The sequence below is a fragment of the Corylus avellana genome, chromosome 5 (assembly GCF_965113065.1).
Source record: "Corylus avellana chromosome 5, dhCorAvel1.hap1.2, whole genome shotgun sequence".
NCBI lineage: Eukaryota > Viridiplantae > Streptophyta > Magnoliopsida > Fagales > Betulaceae > Corylus > Corylus avellana.
In genome coordinates, this window is record NC_142494.1 from 24,929,637 (window position 1) to 24,947,021 (window position 17,385).

General features: G+C 37.3%; 3 protein-coding genes across 6 annotated transcripts; 2 read left to right on the top strand and 1 right to left on the bottom strand.

Annotated features, from left to right (window-relative positions):
* Positions 1-580: 580 nt before the first annotated feature.
* Positions 581-2,659, bottom strand: LOC132181182 (Octicosapeptide/Phox/Bem1p family protein). Its single transcript, XM_059594287.2, has 2 exons — positions 1,870-2,659; positions 581-1,595 (listed from the first exon to the last, which is right to left on the bottom strand). Exons 1-2 carry the CDS (start codon positions 2,532-2,534, stop codon positions 890-892), a joined length of 1,371 nt encoding a protein of 456 aa, XP_059450270.2. The 5' UTR covers positions 2,535-2,659; the 3' UTR covers positions 581-889.
* Positions 2,660-4,842: 2,183 nt separating this feature from the next.
* Positions 4,843-12,000, top strand: LOC132180789 (putative lipid phosphate phosphatase 3, chloroplastic). Of its 4 annotated transcripts, none has more exons than XM_059593737.2 (9): positions 4,909-4,929; positions 6,014-6,094; positions 8,499-8,720; positions 8,825-8,912; positions 9,044-9,153; positions 9,266-9,356; positions 10,638-10,826; positions 10,930-10,989; positions 11,604-12,000. In XM_059593737.2, exons 3-9 carry the CDS (start codon positions 8,505-8,507, stop codon positions 11,816-11,818), a joined length of 969 nt encoding a protein of 322 aa, XP_059449720.2. In that variant the 5' UTR covers positions 4,909-4,929; positions 6,014-6,094; positions 8,499-8,504; the 3' UTR covers positions 11,819-12,000. The 4 variants fall into 4 exon arrangements, with proteins under 4 accessions (XP_059449719.2, XP_059449720.2, XP_059449717.2 ...); XM_059593734.2 differs by lacking the exon at positions 4,909-4,929 and adding an exon at positions 4,949-5,226; XM_059593736.2 differs by lacking the exon at positions 6,014-6,094 and having other exon boundaries at positions 4,843-4,929.
* Positions 12,001-14,232: 2,232 nt separating this feature from the next.
* LOC132182104 (uncharacterized) lies at positions 14,233-15,249 on the top strand. Its single transcript, XM_059595305.2, has one exon. It carries the CDS (start codon positions 14,233-14,235, stop codon positions 15,247-15,249), a length of 1,017 nt encoding a protein of 338 aa, XP_059451288.2.
* Positions 15,250-17,385: the final 2,136 nt, after the last annotated feature.

Sequence of the window (17,385 nt, forward strand, 5' to 3'; positions counted from 1 at the left end):
ATTCTCAATTGATAAAAGTAACCTCCTAATTGTAGTTTCTGATACGGTCTGTGCTTGATGATTTTTGTATATGCATTACAGTTTCATGATTTGTGTATCTTTTGGTAATGTAGTAGTGCAGCTTCTCGGGCATGGTCCAGACTACTCGGTCAAAAGCCAAAATACTAGACCTTATTCTGTGTCAAGTCTTTTAACTTTAGTTTCTGGCTTTCACAAATGGGCTTGAAATGACTATGAACTCAACAATTTTGGATGTGTGAGAGAGAGAGAGAGAATTGGCTTTTTTTTTTTTTTTTGATACATAGAGAGAGAATTGGCTTTTGTGTGCATGATACGAGCAAAATAACTATGTTCACACGTAATTGGCTACTTTCTCTGATAAATGTTTCATCTTTCAATGTCCAAGAATTTGAAACACAACAAATTTGAGATATGACATCATATATAAGATCATACAACCAAAATGTTTTTTTTTTTTCCAGCAAATAGATGCCCCTGCAGTGGCACCCCAGTCATGAATGATGAACTACAAACACTTGAACAGGGGAAAATGAAATCCTTTGTATAAAGAGTACTGTAATTGAATCTTCAAGCAGAAAACTATTTCTAGGACTCCCAACTGCATAATCTTAATTGCTATATATTACATACAACAACAAGAGCAACATACATTGGTAAAGAAAGTAAAGAAGAAAAGGTAAACAGAAGAAAACAAATTGCTAATTTTTATACCTGATAGTGAACACAAACCAATGCCAAAACAAGAAACCAAATACCCAAGTTCTTTAAAGTTACCAAATCACTTCTACCAAAATTTTTTCTTCTCAGAGAATAGGAACATTCTGGCTGCGAGCCAAAGCCTCAGATAACAGGCTTGTTATGACTTTAGTCAATGTCTGGTACTGAGGAGGACTGAAGGCGGTGGAGGCTGAGATTTGTATATTTGTACACAAGCAGGGTCATCTTCAAGCTCATTCCTGAAATTAGCAGATTCCATGGGCTGTTGCTGATTTTCATTATGAGGAAGTGGCATCGCTACATGGGGATGACCAGTTTTGTAAATTTGTGGGGCTAAATCAGGTTTGGCGGGAGCTACTTTAGCCTCCTTATAAGCAACTTGGGGAGCGATGAAGGAAGCATTTGGATGCATAGGGGGGTGAAGGGGAGCAATTGCAGTGTTAACTAAACCACATTGCGGAGGCAAATTGTAAGGTGCCATCTGCCCAACAGGCACATAGTAAACTGGGCAAAGCTGATTGGGCTGATAATGGAATTGCTGTTGCGGCTGTGCCGGATACATTGAGTAATAAGATGAAATTGGCAAGACACCAGTTGGGTTATGGGGAATGTAGTTGGCACCCACTTGTACAAACTGAGCTTGTTGTTGCTGCAGCTGATTTAATGGTAAAGATAACGGACATCCAGAAGCCGAAATCGATTTACATTCTAGGATACCGGAGGAATGCTGGGAGATTCGAATCTCCGAGTTGAGGGGTTCGGAAGATACTCTGTTCTCCAAGTAAGAAACATGAATGACTGGGTCTTGGCAATTTGCAGTCTGTGGGTTGGAAATTGCACTTGTGACACTATTATCACTGTAAAATTCCACAATAAATTCACCCAATTAAGAATTATACTAATTATTTATACCAGAAACAAAGCATTTTATCTCTTAAATTCATGTTTGTTGCGGAGAGAGTGAAAAATACACGAAAAACAAAAGAACCAAAAATGTCGAATATTTTCAACAAGAATGTCAAAGGCTCTCCTTTTTCCTCTCATTTTCTCAGCAAACAAACATCGGATAATATGAAAAGGAAAAGAAAACACAGCACACCCCAACATAAGCGCCAGAAAACGTAGGTGTACCTAGCAAACGAGTCGGAAGACGGCAATGTAACCTTAATATCCTGCAGATAACCCCCGCCAATTCCATGACCGTCGTCAGCCTGAGCCTTAAGCGAAGACAAATTGCTCGAAGAAGCCGAAGATGACGTGGACCCAAAAGACGAACCAGTCCCCAAGACCATCGACTCCGCATTGGAAGCGGCGCCACTACTCGACTCCCCACCACTCAGACTCTCACTCTGAGCCTCACCCAGCACCCCCTTCTGCATAATCTTGGCGCTCTTAAGCGCGTCAGAGAACCAGGCCTCGGTATTGGGGTGACGAATGACGGAGGCCGGGAAGAGGAACAATCTGATGCGGGAGGGCGTAGGCGAAGAGGAAGAGGAGAGGCGGAGGAGGTGGTGGAGGAGGAAGAGAAGGTCGGAGTCGGAGGCTAGAGGGATGAGGGAGGAGACGTCGTGGTGGGGAGGGAAGAGGTACTTGAGGGTGAAAGGGAAAGGAACGGAGAGAGCGGAGGATAGGAGGGCGGTGAGGGAGGAGAGCGTGGTGGTGGTCACGGGGTCGAGGGAGACGATCTTGGTGTCGCCGCCTAAGTAGCAGAATGAGTTGGAGCCAGGCCGAGGGACTATGTGGCCGCCGTAGCTGCACATCAGCCGGAGCTTTGTGGTGGCGGGTGGGTTGTCCATGTGAGGTGGCAGGGTAGTGGAGATCTAAAAGGGAAAAGTGTGTGTAGCCGAATGTATGGTTTGGTCTTCGATGGCGGCGACGTTAAACGACAGCAGAAAGAGAGAAAGATCTAAAAGAGGAAAGTGTGTCTGAAGATTTGAGAAGATATTTGTGTGTTGGAATACAGGTGGCTGGGATACCGATGGGGCCCGGACGAGGGCCACATCATCTTCTGTAGATCTTGAGAACGGAAGAGCAAATACCTTAATTCCAAGAGAACCCTCGATTACTCCGAGATAAGAAATAAAATAAAGATTTAAAAAGATCCACCTACCCCTATCTTATTGGCTATTGCTGAAACTAAGATTTATAGAATTAAAATTACACGTCAAACTAATAAAAATTTGATGCATATTCCTTATTAAAAATTAAATAAATGTGTATATAACTAAAAGAAAAGTGCTTCTGCTAATTTTACCGGCGAAAAATAGACGGAATGACTATTTATGTTTTTAGCTAGGGGTGGGCAAATTAACCGTTACCGTTTAACCGGCCGTCTACCGGCTTCGACCGAACCGATATAAACCGTAGCCGATATGCCGATATCCTTATCGGTTAAAAAAAGTATATCGGAATTCGGTCCGGTCCGGTTAAGCGGTTCTTATCGGTTAACCGGTTAACCGATAAGAAACCGGAATTTTTTTTTTTTTTTTTTTAAGTCCTAGTCCCAAAACGGTGCCGTTTAGTCTTTTAGAGAGGTTTCCAAATTCCCACAAGTGACACAGGTTTCCGAATTTGTGTAATGGTGTTGTCCATGACTTATTTTCCTTTTGCTAAATGACTTTAATTAGTTAATACTTTGTTTATTATTCATTAATGAATTTTATTTTAATTTGAGTTTGGGTAGGTTTGATGTTTTTTTTTTAAGTGATGGCATTTGATGAGATTTCATTGCCTTTGGTAAAAACATTTTTCATTAACTAGTTTTGCTAGTATAATTAGCATTCATTATGTTAATTAGTCCATTTGCTTTGGAAAAATGTATTTTATAATATTTAAAAAAAAAAAAAAAAAGTTGAAGTGGATCAATATAAAAAAGCTTCAATTTTTAGCCCCAAAAACAAATATTTGGGTCCCAACAAAAAGTATTTGGTCCCTAAAACAACTCATTTTTAATAAATTATTTTAGCCCAACAAAAAGTATTTGGGCTCTCAAAAGTCAAAAAAACTCATTTTTGGTTTTTGGCCCAACAAAATAAATCAATATAAAGCTATCGGTTAAATCGGTTAACCGGTTTAACCGGACCGTTTAACCGTGTACCGTTTTAACCGAAATTATCGGTTAAAATTTTTATTGGTTCGGTATTGGTTAATAAACCGTTTAACCGAAAATTATCGGTTAATAACCGATAAGGTCCTTAACCGGACCGTTTTGACCGATACCCAGGCCTATTTTTAGCCATAAGCGAAGTACCATTAACAATACAAATTAAAACTAAAATGCACAAAATTGATTTGTGTTCCTTAGAACATATAACTTTGGGAAAATAAAAAAGAAGTTGTTTTTTGTGCTCTTTTTATCTTTAAGAGGACTATCAGCAAAATCCTAATACAATTCACAATTAAAGACAATAAAATGAAAGAAAATAGAGAAAAGATAAATGTTTATATTAAAATAATGCGTTGGTTTCCTTCATATTGAAAAACACTATAGCAACCCGTAAGAGTTAATTAAATGTAGGGAATCTGATGTGAACAGATTTTTGTGATTTTTTAAAATTTTTTCTAAACATAAAGAATGAAATGACATATAGGGCATTTGTGCTCGTAGCATGTAAGCAATACATATTTTTTTAATGTGATGTGCTTCTCACTTTTTTTTTTTTTAATATCATAAATAAGAAGAATAATATTATTTGATAAATTACTATAAGATACTCATACAACTGAAATGATGTGACCGTCAAAATCACATTATTTAAAAATAAATAAAAATAAAAATCTCATTTGAACCTTCTGTTCTTTCGCCATTAAGATCCGAGAAATGCTCTTATGCATTTTGTTAACCATCCACTTATTATCGGAAAATGATCCTCTTCATTTTAAATTCTTTCCATTTCATCCGTGAGTCTAAGCATCTTGATGTTTTCAATATATATATATATATATACAAGACTCACATATGGTGAGTGAAATGGTCAGCAGAATGCATATGAGCATTTCTCGAAAGATCCCATTTGAACCGTCATGCGCCAATCAGAAATGTCTCACACGTGGCCGCCTCCGTGTCTATTCACAGTCAGAGTTTCTTTTCTCACACGCACACGTACACGCTCACGCACATAATCGACCTGGGTCCCAGTCGAACCCCCATTTTCCTGTTTTCACTGTCACTTCCAAAGTCGGAGCTCTCAGGTAATGGAACCCCTTGCCTTTGTATGTTCTGGAATCTGCATGTTCACTTTTGTCTTCTTTATCTTTTGGCGTCATACAACTTTTTTCTTTTTTTAATCTTGTGGATGTGACTTTTTCTATGTATTCGTCTTAGTCTTTCCCACCGGGCTAGTTGGAAGCTTCCTGTGGTTATATTTCTACTACCCCTTTAGTATTATCCGACACCCATTGATCATCTGCATTATTGCATGGCTTTGGTTTGTTCACACGATGCCTTGGTGGGATTTGAGATCACTTTCTTGTTTCGGGATCTTTCGGGTTAGTGGGTTTTTTATGTTTGTCAATTTTCTAGCTCTTGAAACTGGTGCTTGAATTCATTTTACTGAATTATGTAGGTTGAGGTTTTTGGGGTTTGGCTATTTTAGATGTCGTTGGAGTTGCTCTTGCTGTGCCAAGGGGCGATTTTTCCATAAGATTAATAGAATAATGGAATTTATATCAAATCGTTATCTCTTTTTTTTTTTTTTTTTTTGGTAACTTTGGCTTTGAAATGGATGATTGTTTCATTGCTCATTTTTTGGATTTATCTATTGGAAGCTGAATTTAATATGCAGGTGATTGCTAATTTGGGGAATGAAATGTTTGGAGAGTAACTTCAATGCGTTTGTAGAAATGATTGCTAATTTGGGAATGAAATGATTGCTAATTTAGGCCTGCTTCATAGGTATATTGTAGATCAAGTATCAAGTTTGCTCTTCTAAATTGCCAGATACAAAGTAACTTAGTTTTGACGTAAGTTATACATGCATTCAGTGAGTCTTGAAACCATTATAATCTCACCCACAGGTTAGATTTGGTTTTCTTGTTGGGACAATTATTTTTCAAAGGTAGATGTAGTTAGGATAGATTTGCAACTTTCGTAACTGCCTTTCAAAAAATTACTTATGTTAGGTGATCAACATCTCCTAGAAAGTCCTATTTAGTCAACAATGTAGGATGTGATGTGAAGTCTTGAATTTAAAGTCTTCTTTTCAAGATTGAAAATAGGTTAATTTGGGGTTCTCTTGATATGTATTCTGAAGGTTGACTTGTTGGGATTGTCTAGGATGTATCGAGCAAGAGGTCAGACATTTCTGTGGTTTCTAGTGGTTGGTTTTCTCCACTGATAGAACACAAGAATGAAGAGGTTTGTATTATCTGTCCTAAATATGCATTTGAATTAGACGGGTAATTCTTTGGGCTTACATAATTTCAATCTGCACATTTTATGGTGGAGCAGCTTTAACTTGTTTGTTCAGTCCAAAAACTAGTAGAACTTTTTGTTCTCATGATCGACATACGGTTAAGTGATGTAGGATTTTTTGTTTGCTGTATTATTTTTACTGTGTCAGTGTTGTAGATGTGCTGTTGCTTTTCAAGCTCACATCTGCTCCATTTTGGCTTTACATCTTCCTCTATTAATAAGTAATAACTTATCTTAAAAAAAAAAAAAGATAACTTGACACTTCACCACATTCATGATAGGATTTCTTCTTATCCTCATTTTTTTTTGGGGTTAAAAAACTACTTTTTCAAGATATAGAACTGTGTACATGGCCTGTTTATAGTTCTTTTGTGAATTCTAGCCATCCTAAGTAATACTATAAAATTCTCACTTTTTAATTTTTTTTTTGGTCATATCATTCACTTCTTATATCACATCATTTACTTTTTACTACTATTCAAATAAAAAAAATCACTACAAAACAAAACATTTTCACTTTTCCATATCATTCTTACTTTTTTTCACATCAATTCACTTCAGCTACAGTAACAAAGGGAAAATGGTGAAAAATGGTTTGCCAAACACTCCCTAAATCATGGGCCCTCGTGTGACTTATTTCTATTAGTGATTTCAATGGAAAGAGGATGAAAGGAGTTGATTAGAACAGTTTGATACCACAAATAGTGTGATTAACAAAATTGAAAACTTGAAGGAGTTCAGTAGAACATTATCAAACCACAAGGGATGTTGGTGCATTTTACCCTATATAATTTTCATATATTGCTTCATTATAATTTACTCTATTGTGGAGTAAGGCCCCTTTGAGAGTGGCTTTCTTCGCTTGATCGTCCGCTTTAAGCAAGATCCTCACTCTGGATAACTTGAGGAAGCGGCATATCAATGTGGTTGATTGATGTTATTTGTGTAAGAAGAGTGGAGAAACTGTTGCCTATCTTTTATTCCATTGCGACTATCTTTGGCTTTTTTGGCTTAGCATGGATCATGCATAATTAAGTGAGAGATCTTTTTACTTGTTGGAGAGGGATGATTTGTAGCCCTCAAAGTGAAACTGTCTAGAAGGTGAGTCTGCTAAGCTTGATGTGGTGTATTTGGAGAGAAAGAAATGACCAAAATTTGAAGACATATAGAGGATGGTGGTGGAGTTAAAGGCCACCTTTTTTAACTCCCTTTTCCATTGGATGGCTGCCTGTGATTGTTTCCATAATTCTAGTTTCCATGACTTTTTGATCTTTTTTCTTTTTCTGGTTAGGCGTTTCTCTTGTATACGTCATGTGTACTTCAGTGCGCCCTTCGGTTTTAATGAAATTCAATTACTTATCAAAAAAGAATTTAGTATGTGATTGGGTAGTCTTAAGACTTAAAAAAAAAAAAAAAAAATCTTCTTTTGGCTCAAAACTTCATAATCTATTCAAGAATTTTATACTAGTTATTATATGTCCACCTAAAAGGGAAAAGTTTCTTAGAAATAGAAAGAGATTTCTGGTGCAACAAAACCTGTGTATTGTACAAAAGTGTACTGGGTTTTCTATTGATGGATCCAGGACAGCAGTTTGCTAGCAGTGAAAATGGTAACCTGTTTGATACACACAAAAGTAGGACAAAAACAATGAGGCAATATTAAACTTGTATTTAATGATTAAAGGACCATATAATTGTCCATGTATCTGGTTTTGTATTTGTGTTAAATATCCTAAAGCATTTTATCAAATGTCAGACAGCAATACGGATCTGTAGTTTATAGATCATTTGACCGTGATTCTGTTTGATAAGCGCATGTTGCCAAATTCTTACTCACCTTATCTGTTTAGGTTTCATCTTTCGTACCATAGAGTCCAACAGTGATGAGAAGGCTTTGTATTCTGTTTTTCAATGACTAGATTTATTCAGTATTGTTGGCAAGCAGCACTTCTTGTGCTGGTTGTTCCATTTAACTAGGGACATCCAAATTTTTATTATAATAGTGGATATCTGTAATCTTCTATGCCTGCCTTTTATGGAGTCAAATCATATGGTTTTGGGCTGCAATACTATATTGTCTTTCTTCTGAACTACTAATCAATATATATACATGTAGGTATAGATATGTGATAGGTTTGCCAAATAACCATTGATGTAGAAGTGTATTCAGAAATACAGAATGAAAATACGTGCAAGAGCACTTGATTAGGATTTTGCCTCTTGCTTGTGGTTGTTCTCATTTTTTCACCATAGGCCAAACATATCATTACTGGTGTCCAATGAGAAGGAACTAACATTCTGATATCAAATTACTCTAAAATCTCATTGTGGTTTGTATGTGCGACAGGAAAGAATGAGGGAAGTCCAGCTTGGTTCACATACTGTAAGGTCCCATGGAATCACAGTTGCAAGGACGCACATGCATGACTGGTGGATACTCCTGCTTCTTGCGCTGATTGAGATCATCCTTTACAAAATCCATCCATTTTATCGCTTTGTTGGGGAGGATATGATGACCGACCTCAAATATCCTTTAAAAAGTAACACAGTGCCTGTTTGGGCAGTTCCTGTAAGTTTTCCTATGTGATTGTGATCTGGATGACACTCTCGTATTGTATGTTAGAGTGGCGAAACTGATGAGAAGACTTTGTGTTCTGTTTTTTGAATGGTTAGATTTATTCAATCCTATTGCCAATTGCGATTTTTCTTGTCGTCTATTTCCGTAGGAGAGATGTCTATGACCTTCATCATGCCATACTAGGTGATAAAATCTTGTCTCCCTATTTTTTTCTTTTATTTTGTAAGAATATTTCTGGTATGCAATTAATTAGTTTAAGACATACTTATTTTATTGAGATAGTTTGATGATTGGAAATTGTTTGTTGGGTGCAGGTCTCTTATACTCTGTTCTTGTCACAGCTGTTATTACAGATGCTATAAAAGATGCTGTTGGTCGACCTCGGCCGGATTTCTTTTGGCGTTGTTTTCCTGATGGAAAGGATGTATGTCTAGAATTACAGTTCCTCTAAAATAGCTTCTAGGTGAACATAGTGTCCACCAGTGGGTTTATATCATGTCTTTGATAATAGTACTTAATCACGAATTACTTCTCAGGTTTATGATACATTGGGAAATGTTGTATGCCACGGCGACAAAAATGTCATAAAAGAGGGACATAAGAGTTTTCCTAGTGGTCATACTGCCTGTAAGCTGCACTATACTACATCTCTGCTTTTATATGGCCACTCTACGACTATATTTTGCAGAACAATGGTAACAATTTGAAGCATAAATTACATATCACCACCCACAACTAACTTTCCTGTTGCAATATCACCAGTGAACTATCAATCTCCTTGGTCCACATCCTAATTTGAAAGAGTTGTTGCGGTGTGCTTTCACTGGCTAAATCACTTGTTGAAGTGTCATAGAAAGTGCAACATGTGACCAACATGTGCTCTTTGAGCCCATAAAGCAGCTAGACCTCATTTCTAGCCTTTCGAAATGCCCAAATTATCCCCTAAGGGTTGAAAGTGGTAAACCCCAACCTTTCCAGCCACAGATCACATGAAGTAGGTTTAGATGGAGTTGTCAACTTTGTAAGTGATTTTTGACTAGATGGTTCTCGTATGTGTGCAGTCGTGTTAGGTATGGTTGTGGTGTTAAGGATTTGAGAGATTCCTTACGGGTTTTGTGGTTATTCTGGCAGCTTTGAGATTTGTTAACAGGGTTTGGTTTCTGTAAGAATTGGTTGTTTCGTGTTTTGTTGGCCAGCTGTGGGTGGCCAATGAAGGTTCGGGGTTGTGCAGATCGAAGTTTGGTTTTCGATGTTTTACAGATTGTTGGGTGTCTAGGGCTGGTGTGGTGATGTGTGGTAGAATGGGGATGCATTCATGTGCATTTGGTTTCGGTAGGCGATGTTCTTTGAATAGGGCATTTTAGGTGATTTAGTTATGATGGCTGGCCAGTGGTGGCCGATGAAAGCCAGGGGTGTGTTTGGGTTTGGGTTGTTTAGGCAAAATGTCATGGTTGACCGTATGAGGCTGGTTGATTGGGCATCGGTGGTGACCTTTAAGGGGTAATTCGGAAATTTCATAAGGTTGGAATGAGTTTTGGCTGCATTGTGGGTCCTGAATGCGTGTGTTTGCTACATGTTACAATTTTGGTCATATTTAAGGAGTAATTTCGAGGAAGGGACGCAAATTGTTAGAACTCTTCCAAATTGGGTTACAGTCAGCAAATTGATAGTTCGGTATGGACATTGCTAAAGAGGATACTGTGTTTGGGTGTTAAGATGTAATTCACTAAAAAATGAATCCCTTTTATTAGATAAGGGAAATTTAATTGGTGAAAATGTATGACTAAAGTAACATGAACCCATGACAGTGCGTGATAAAAGTAAGTTGAACACATTATAGCGGAGTGTGTTTACTGGATCTTTGGAGGAGGAGGAGTTAGGTTTGAGGAAAGTTGGTTCCATTTGCAGGGTCCTTTGCTGGTCTAGGCTTTCTATCGCTGTATTTATCTGGAAAAATACAAATATTTGACCGCAGAGGCCATGTTGCAAAACTATGCCTTGTTTTTCTTCCTCTACTTGTTGCATCACTTGTTGGCGTTTCACGGGTGGATGACTACTGGCACCACTGGCAAGATGTGTTTGCAGGAGGTCTCCTAGGTTTGTGCTAATATAATTTGTCATTTAGTTTATTGTAATAACTATCTAAGCAATCTATTTGATGGTTGGCTTCATTGACCATTCAAAGAGCCCTTTTTTGCAGGGCTCACGGTGGCTACGTTTTGTTATTTGCAGTTCTTCGCACCACCATATCATCCTGAAGGTATGCTTGTAGGCTAATCTTATACGATTGTGTTGGTTTCGGGGAATATTAGCTCCTAACATGGTATTGGAAGGCCCAATGCTCTGCTTTATTTGATTATTATTATACTTGATAACATTTCTTAAAACGATTCAAGAAGAAGTTCTTAAATAATATGATTGTCAGGATTACATTCACAAGGTGATTAAGATTTCTCCAACATCAATTTCTTCAAAATGATGCTGTTATTTCTGATATTAAATGAGGGAGGAAAAGTGTACTTGTGATGTTTTTTTTGTGGTCTCTTCTCAAGAGCCAGGAAAAGCATCACTTATCTATTCTCAAGGATGAGAATGCATGAGTGGGATATATATATCATGTCCCTTCATCCTGTCCTCTTTTGATAGAGACCCTCATTTTACTTCATAGAACATTGCATTTATTATGTGCATATATTATATAAACAACAAACAAGTTGTCAAGTGTATTTCTGCACATTGACAAGGGTTCTAAATTCTAAGCAATGATTGTTAGTGGTTTGAAAGGTGGCCTTAATCATGTATACATATTTGATATCTTTCCTTCTTGATTGGAAGTTCTATCAATCATTGAGCTTCTGCACATACTGTTTGTAGGTTGGGGGCCTTACGCTTACTTCCAGGTGTTGGAGGAGTCGCGGGCAAGTACACAAGCAACCATTGCCGTGAATGCAAGCAGCACGCAGGCCGGGGAGCCTCAGGTCGACGACACACAAGATGGAAGAAGCATCCATGGGTGTATGGGTATATCACTAGTTCCTCCTCCTACTTCTGGTTCAACGTTGAAAGATATCGAATCCGGGAGGAGATAATTCTTTCCTTTACCTACATCAGGCATATGTATATCCATCCATGCGTGAACCATTATTATTAGTATTATTCCCCAGGTTGCTCCTATTTTCTTTTTGAAGAAAATCTAGGACCCTGTTTGGAAGGAATTTTGACTCTTGAACCCCCAAAATAATACAAACTTATCTTCAAAGGTTTCTCTCCACCCTTTATAGGCTGTGTAAATTCTATTGACACGTCATGAGTTTTATTTTTCTAACTAAATCTTGGGGAAAATACCCGTGGTTTGAATTTTATAGGGTAAAGTTTATCTAACCCCCTCAAATTACCACTTCAATGACAATCTACCTCACAAACTATCAATTGCAACAATATGCTCTTCAAATTATCAAAACAATGACATTTTATTTCCAATTTTTAAAAAATGATGAAATTATCCTTACTAAAATAAAAATAAAAATACTAAATTTAAATTTTTATTCAAAATTTTAAAGGTATTTTTGTCTTATTGAAAATTATATAGGGGTAATTTTGTCATTTTGCTAGCATTGGGAGGTACATTGTTATTGTTTTGGTAGTTTGGGGGGGGGGGGGTAAATTGTCGTAATTAATAGTTTTGAGGGTAAATTGTCCTTGGGGTGGTAATTTGAGGGAGTTAAGTGGACTTTACCCAATTTTATATGATGGATCTTTTTAAAACATTTTAGGAAACTTCACTTTGACCTCTTGAACTTTCACCCAATTTTTTAAACCCCCTCTGAACTTTCAAATCTTTTATTTTGGACCCTGAACTTTCAATTACTCTCAATTAGAACCCTTCTGTTAATTTTAGCCGTTAAAAATAAGAAAAAGACTAAAATGTCCTTAATTTTCATTTTTTTTTTAAAAAAAAAAAGGTTTTGGAAGTTGAAATTTTATACAAAAGTCGGGTATAAACATCATGTAACATTTAAAATTTGACGGAAGGGTCTACATTGAGAGTAATTGAAAGTTCAAGGGTTTAAAATGAGAGATTTGAAAGTTCAGAGGGGGTTTGTAAACTCGAGTAGAAGTTCAGGAAGCCAAAGTGAAATTTCTCCAAACATTTTTCTAATTAAATTCTTGGGGAAATCGCAATGCATTATTTGAGAACAAATTAGGCCGCAATCAACGTTACAACTATTAATGAATTTGAATTTGATTCAACTTCCATATTTAGTTAAGCGATTACATTAATCTTGCAAAATATATCGTTCAATCTCTCTTCTATTGTGTCATTTAATCGCAAGAAAAATGCTTATATGCATGGATCTATAATAAAATTGCACATGGAAGTCAACTTATTTATTTATTTATTTATTTATAAAATAACATCACTTCAAAGTTATTTTCTTACATTTAAACTAATCTGTAAATTGCCCAATCTAAGCATGCGAGCATATCAAATTGGATACAACTAGAAATTAGAGGTGGGGAGGAGATGGATCTGAGAGTAAATAGTTGAAGCTGGATCAATTCGGATCAAGACAAGTACTGTTCCACAATTAGATACAAAGCATACGTGTCACAATCTTAACGGTTCTAATTCCAACCTAATCGTTAAAATAAAAATAAATAAATTCCTAATATTTTTTTAGGACAAAGAAGTCTCCACCGACAAACTATCCAAAAAAAAAAAAAGTAGTGTAGTGTCCAATCGTAGGATGTTGGATTAATGGTTCATTATGTGATTATAATCTACAAAGATTTGTATTTTTATTTTTATTTTTATTTTGATATGAAAGATTTGTATTTTTTAAACTAGAGATTTTGTATATATATATATATATATTGTGATTATATATATTCTATTAGACGAGGAAAACCATGCAATAAACTAGCTATGGCCAATGATTGATGACAATCTCGTCTCGTGGAAGGGATCTAGCAAAACCGGCAGTGAAATTGGACGTAATCAATGAAATAGTACAAATATAAGATTTGCTATTAAACACTGCAATTATTACGACAGATCTCAGAGAATAAAGTTAGTAATTTGAAATTAGCTTGAGAGAACTCTTTCTCTTTTTTTTATATAGCAAGCTCATGGAGAAACTCCATTATTATTTCTGCATCCGTTACACATCAGAAGCAGCACCACTGAGAAGCCGTTAAAGAGAAGTTAAGGTAAATTCTTCTTTTATTATGCTCTTTCTCTTTGTGTTTGCTTTAGTTACAGTTTAAGTCCCTCTAACTCATGGGTTCCCCCATGGGAGATTACAAACCGTTTTCTTCTTGTCTTTCTTAAAGAATATGAAGTTTTTGTTTTTTTTTTTTGTACTTATTACATTCAGAAGTAAGAAATTCGCCACCAAATACTCAAAATAAATCATGGGCCATTGCTGGATCTGTAAATTGGGATGTAATAATCATAGAATTTTATATATATATATACATGTTCATTTTGTTATTTCAGAAGATGGGTCGTGGGAAACTTGAGATGGAGTTAATAGAGAAGGAGAAAACACGAAGCATAACTTTTCAGAAGAGAAAGAAGGGTCTGATAAAGAAGGCTTATGAGTTCTCCACCCTCTGTGGAGTTGATACCTGCGTGATCATCTATGGGCCTAAACTAAAGGACCGGCCCATTGAGCTCGATACCTGGCCCGAAAACCGTGATCAAGTGGAGCGGGTTATCAAGCGGTACAAGACTGATACGAAGGTTAAACCCACAAGGGTAACCTTCGATTTGTCTGACTTTTTCATAGATAGAAAGAAGAAGGTCAACGATGAGACTTCAAGACTGCGGAAGAATATTTTCGAGGCCAGGTACCCAACATGGGACGACCGCATTGAAATGTTGTCGGAGGATCAACTCCGGGCGGTTCTTGATGTTATGGACACAAAGGTTGAAGCTGCGGGGATGAGGATTAGCAGGATAAAAGGATCAAATCAGCAGCATATGATCGGAAAACCAACATCGGCGATGGTTGTCAGCCCGCCGGAGTTAATCCGAAACCAATTTAATAGCAGCATGCAAGCGTTGTGCCAGGAACAGCTTTTCGACCCTCCGATGAAGCCACTTGATCCTCAGTACTTGTCCTCTCAATTCCATCACGTGCTTCCATTGGATCATCATCCGAGTGTGATGGACAATTCTTTCAAGAAGCTGTTGCACGGTGATGATCAATATTGGACCCACCAACTTGCCAGCGTGTCTACCGCCGGCAACAATATTCATGCTCCCTTGAATATTGAATATCCGCCGTCTAATTACAATATGGTGCCGGCCGGGGTTCTGGAGAACACATTCTTGAGCAATCATCTCCCTAGTGCCTCGATGAACTACTATGACTTACCCAGACAATTCACGCCACAATATTTGCCCTATGGCCCGTACCCGATGATGATGCCAAATATTTCTTCCCAAGGCTTCCAAGTGAATGATTTGTATGATATCGGCGAGTTTGATATGAAGAACAAGCATTTGTTATGAAGAACAAGAATTACTTGGGGTTGATCTTGAAGGGATTATTAATTAACTTTTTACTTTTGGCTTCGGGTTTCTTTCTATCTTGTACTTATTTAATCAGTTGTTTAACCTTGTTTCTTAATTACTTCTAGTTCGTTATTAAGGATTTAAATTGATTAGCGTTGATTTTTAATTCTGTATGCTTGTTAATTTCTAATCCTAAAAGGAAGACTTTTAAAATTACAATTGAATTTGAAATAATCATTATTGAATTTTGATATATTTGTGATTGAAACAAAGAAAACTCCAATACTCGTAGTACTCGTCTCCCTTTCTCCTCTTACTCTTACAAAAAGATTTTATATGTGTTGAAACCTCTCAAACATGTTCCCAATTAGCAAATGGTAGAAGAATCTCAAGTGTTCTTGATTAATTTGACAGGGCAATATCTTGGTGAATTAATAATATTGATTGATATATAAAATGTTCAAAGAGAGACAAACCCAAGTAGTAGAAAATAGAATTCTCTCGGTGCATGTTTGCAAATTCTCTAGAATTAAAAGGACGTGGAAACAATTTAATGTTTCCCAATCAGTTAGCACGCTATTGGCTAAGATAAGTTGCCATCAAGGTTAGGATACTTAATTGGCACCATCAAGGGTGGTAGTTCAAACTTCAATGGCCTCAGACTTTCAATGCAATTTTCACGTAATTAATTAGGTAAGACGCTAACTAGGGCATAAATTGATGTTTTGATGGAATTGGACCAGACTATAACACAACCAAATTTGAAAGAGCGTATGTAATTGGTGGGCATGCATGACAAAATCGTGGGATGATAATTTTCCACAAGGTAGATGGAAGTGTACAAGATTGCATTTGTTTTGTTCTTAGCTTATGACTTATATGTGCTGTTTTTCAACAACCTTGATTTATGCTCTTGTCCGCCTTTAAAGCTGACCGTCGGCTATGACTAAAAGTAAACCATCACTCTTGCCCAAAATAAAAAAATAAAAGACTGAAAATAAACCATTGGCCATAATGCTTGGATACATATCAACCTGCAGAACAAATAATTCAACAAACATATATAAAAGTTCAAACAAAAAATTAGAATTGGTAAACAAGAAATAATTGCTCTTCATATCAGAATTATAATATTACATTAATATTTTTTTCTTGTTTGAATCTGAAGACTTCTGCTTGGACATGTGTGATTCTAAGGACTCGAAACTAAAACCATATCCAATCCCTTGGCCGTATCCAAACCCCACACCAACACCACAACCAATCCCAGCCCCAAAAACCACCTGCAAATGGTTCCACGGCCACCCACCATAACCGATCCCTCCGACCAACCCGAACCCCATTCCAACACCACACCCAATCCCCACACCGACTCCCGGCCCCAACACTAGTTCCTCCGCCGCCTCCCGGCCGTTTTGGAAAAATTTAGCAACCGGGAATTGCTTATTCTCCTTCTTTTTCTTGTTGCTGAGGTTCCCATTCCATTTCCAAATCGAGTCGGAATCGGCTTTGATGCTTTTAAGGCTCGCCATCATGGTTGTGAGTCAAGCAGCTAGCGGGTGAAGATGATGGGTACGTAAGGAGAAGTTGGTCCAGTCGTTTGGGTTGAATCCTTATCTGTTAGCTAGTGGATGTGCGAGCGTGTGACCTCTCACCTCACACACTTCTTGTCCCATCTCTCTTTGTTTGTTTATGAAGGAATTTTTTAGCATCCCACTTGTAGCAAAGCAAGGAATCTTAATACGTCTCCATCGCACTATGTTCTTCTCTATTTCAACCAACCATTGGGTCGACGTTCAATTAGCTGGTTGGTTAATCAGTTATGGTGGCGGTGGAGCCGGAAATTCAACTTCAGGCGGCGAAACTAAAATAATAGAATGCAAGGAAAATCTTTCAGCTGCCCAACAAGAAAAATCTTTAGCCGCAATTAAGATGGTGCATGCCTTTAAGCACAAGGTTGAAATTTTCAACAAAATCGCAAGCACCTCTCTGTTGAGGGGAAGAAAGTCAATGCAGACATGTTTGCACAAAAATTTCCTTGGTAATTTGTGGGTAATTTGTGTTCAACGTGTTAATTCAAGCTAGGCATCCTAGCTTTTGAGTGGGTAGCTAGGAAGAGTGAAGGCGCACCTA

Bases quoted from the DNA above. Each gene is read 5' to 3' on its own strand.
- LOC132181182 (XM_059594287.2), bottom strand. From the start codon at position 2,534: ATGGACAACCCACCCGCCACCACAAAGCTCCGGCTGATGTGCAGCTAC. The intron at 1,596-1,869 runs GTACACCTACGT...GGAATTTTACAG, and splicing joins TCTTCCGACTCGTTTGCTAG to TGATAATAGTGTCACAAGTG.
- LOC132180789 (XM_059593734.2), top strand. From the start codon at position 5,179: ATGCCTTGGTGGGATTTGAGATCACTTTCTTGTTTCGGGATCTTTCGG. The intron at 6,095-8,498 runs GTTTGTATTATC...TATGTGCGACAG, and splicing joins TAGAACACAAGAATGAAGAG to GAAAGAATGAGGGAAGTCCA. The intron at 8,913-9,043 runs GTGATAAAATCT...TGTTGGGTGCAG, and splicing joins CCTTCATCATGCCATACTAG to GTCTCTTATACTCTGTTCTT.
- LOC132182104 (XM_059595305.2), top strand. From the start codon at position 14,233: ATGGGTCGTGGGAAACTTGAGATGGAGTTAATAGAGAAGGAGAAAACA.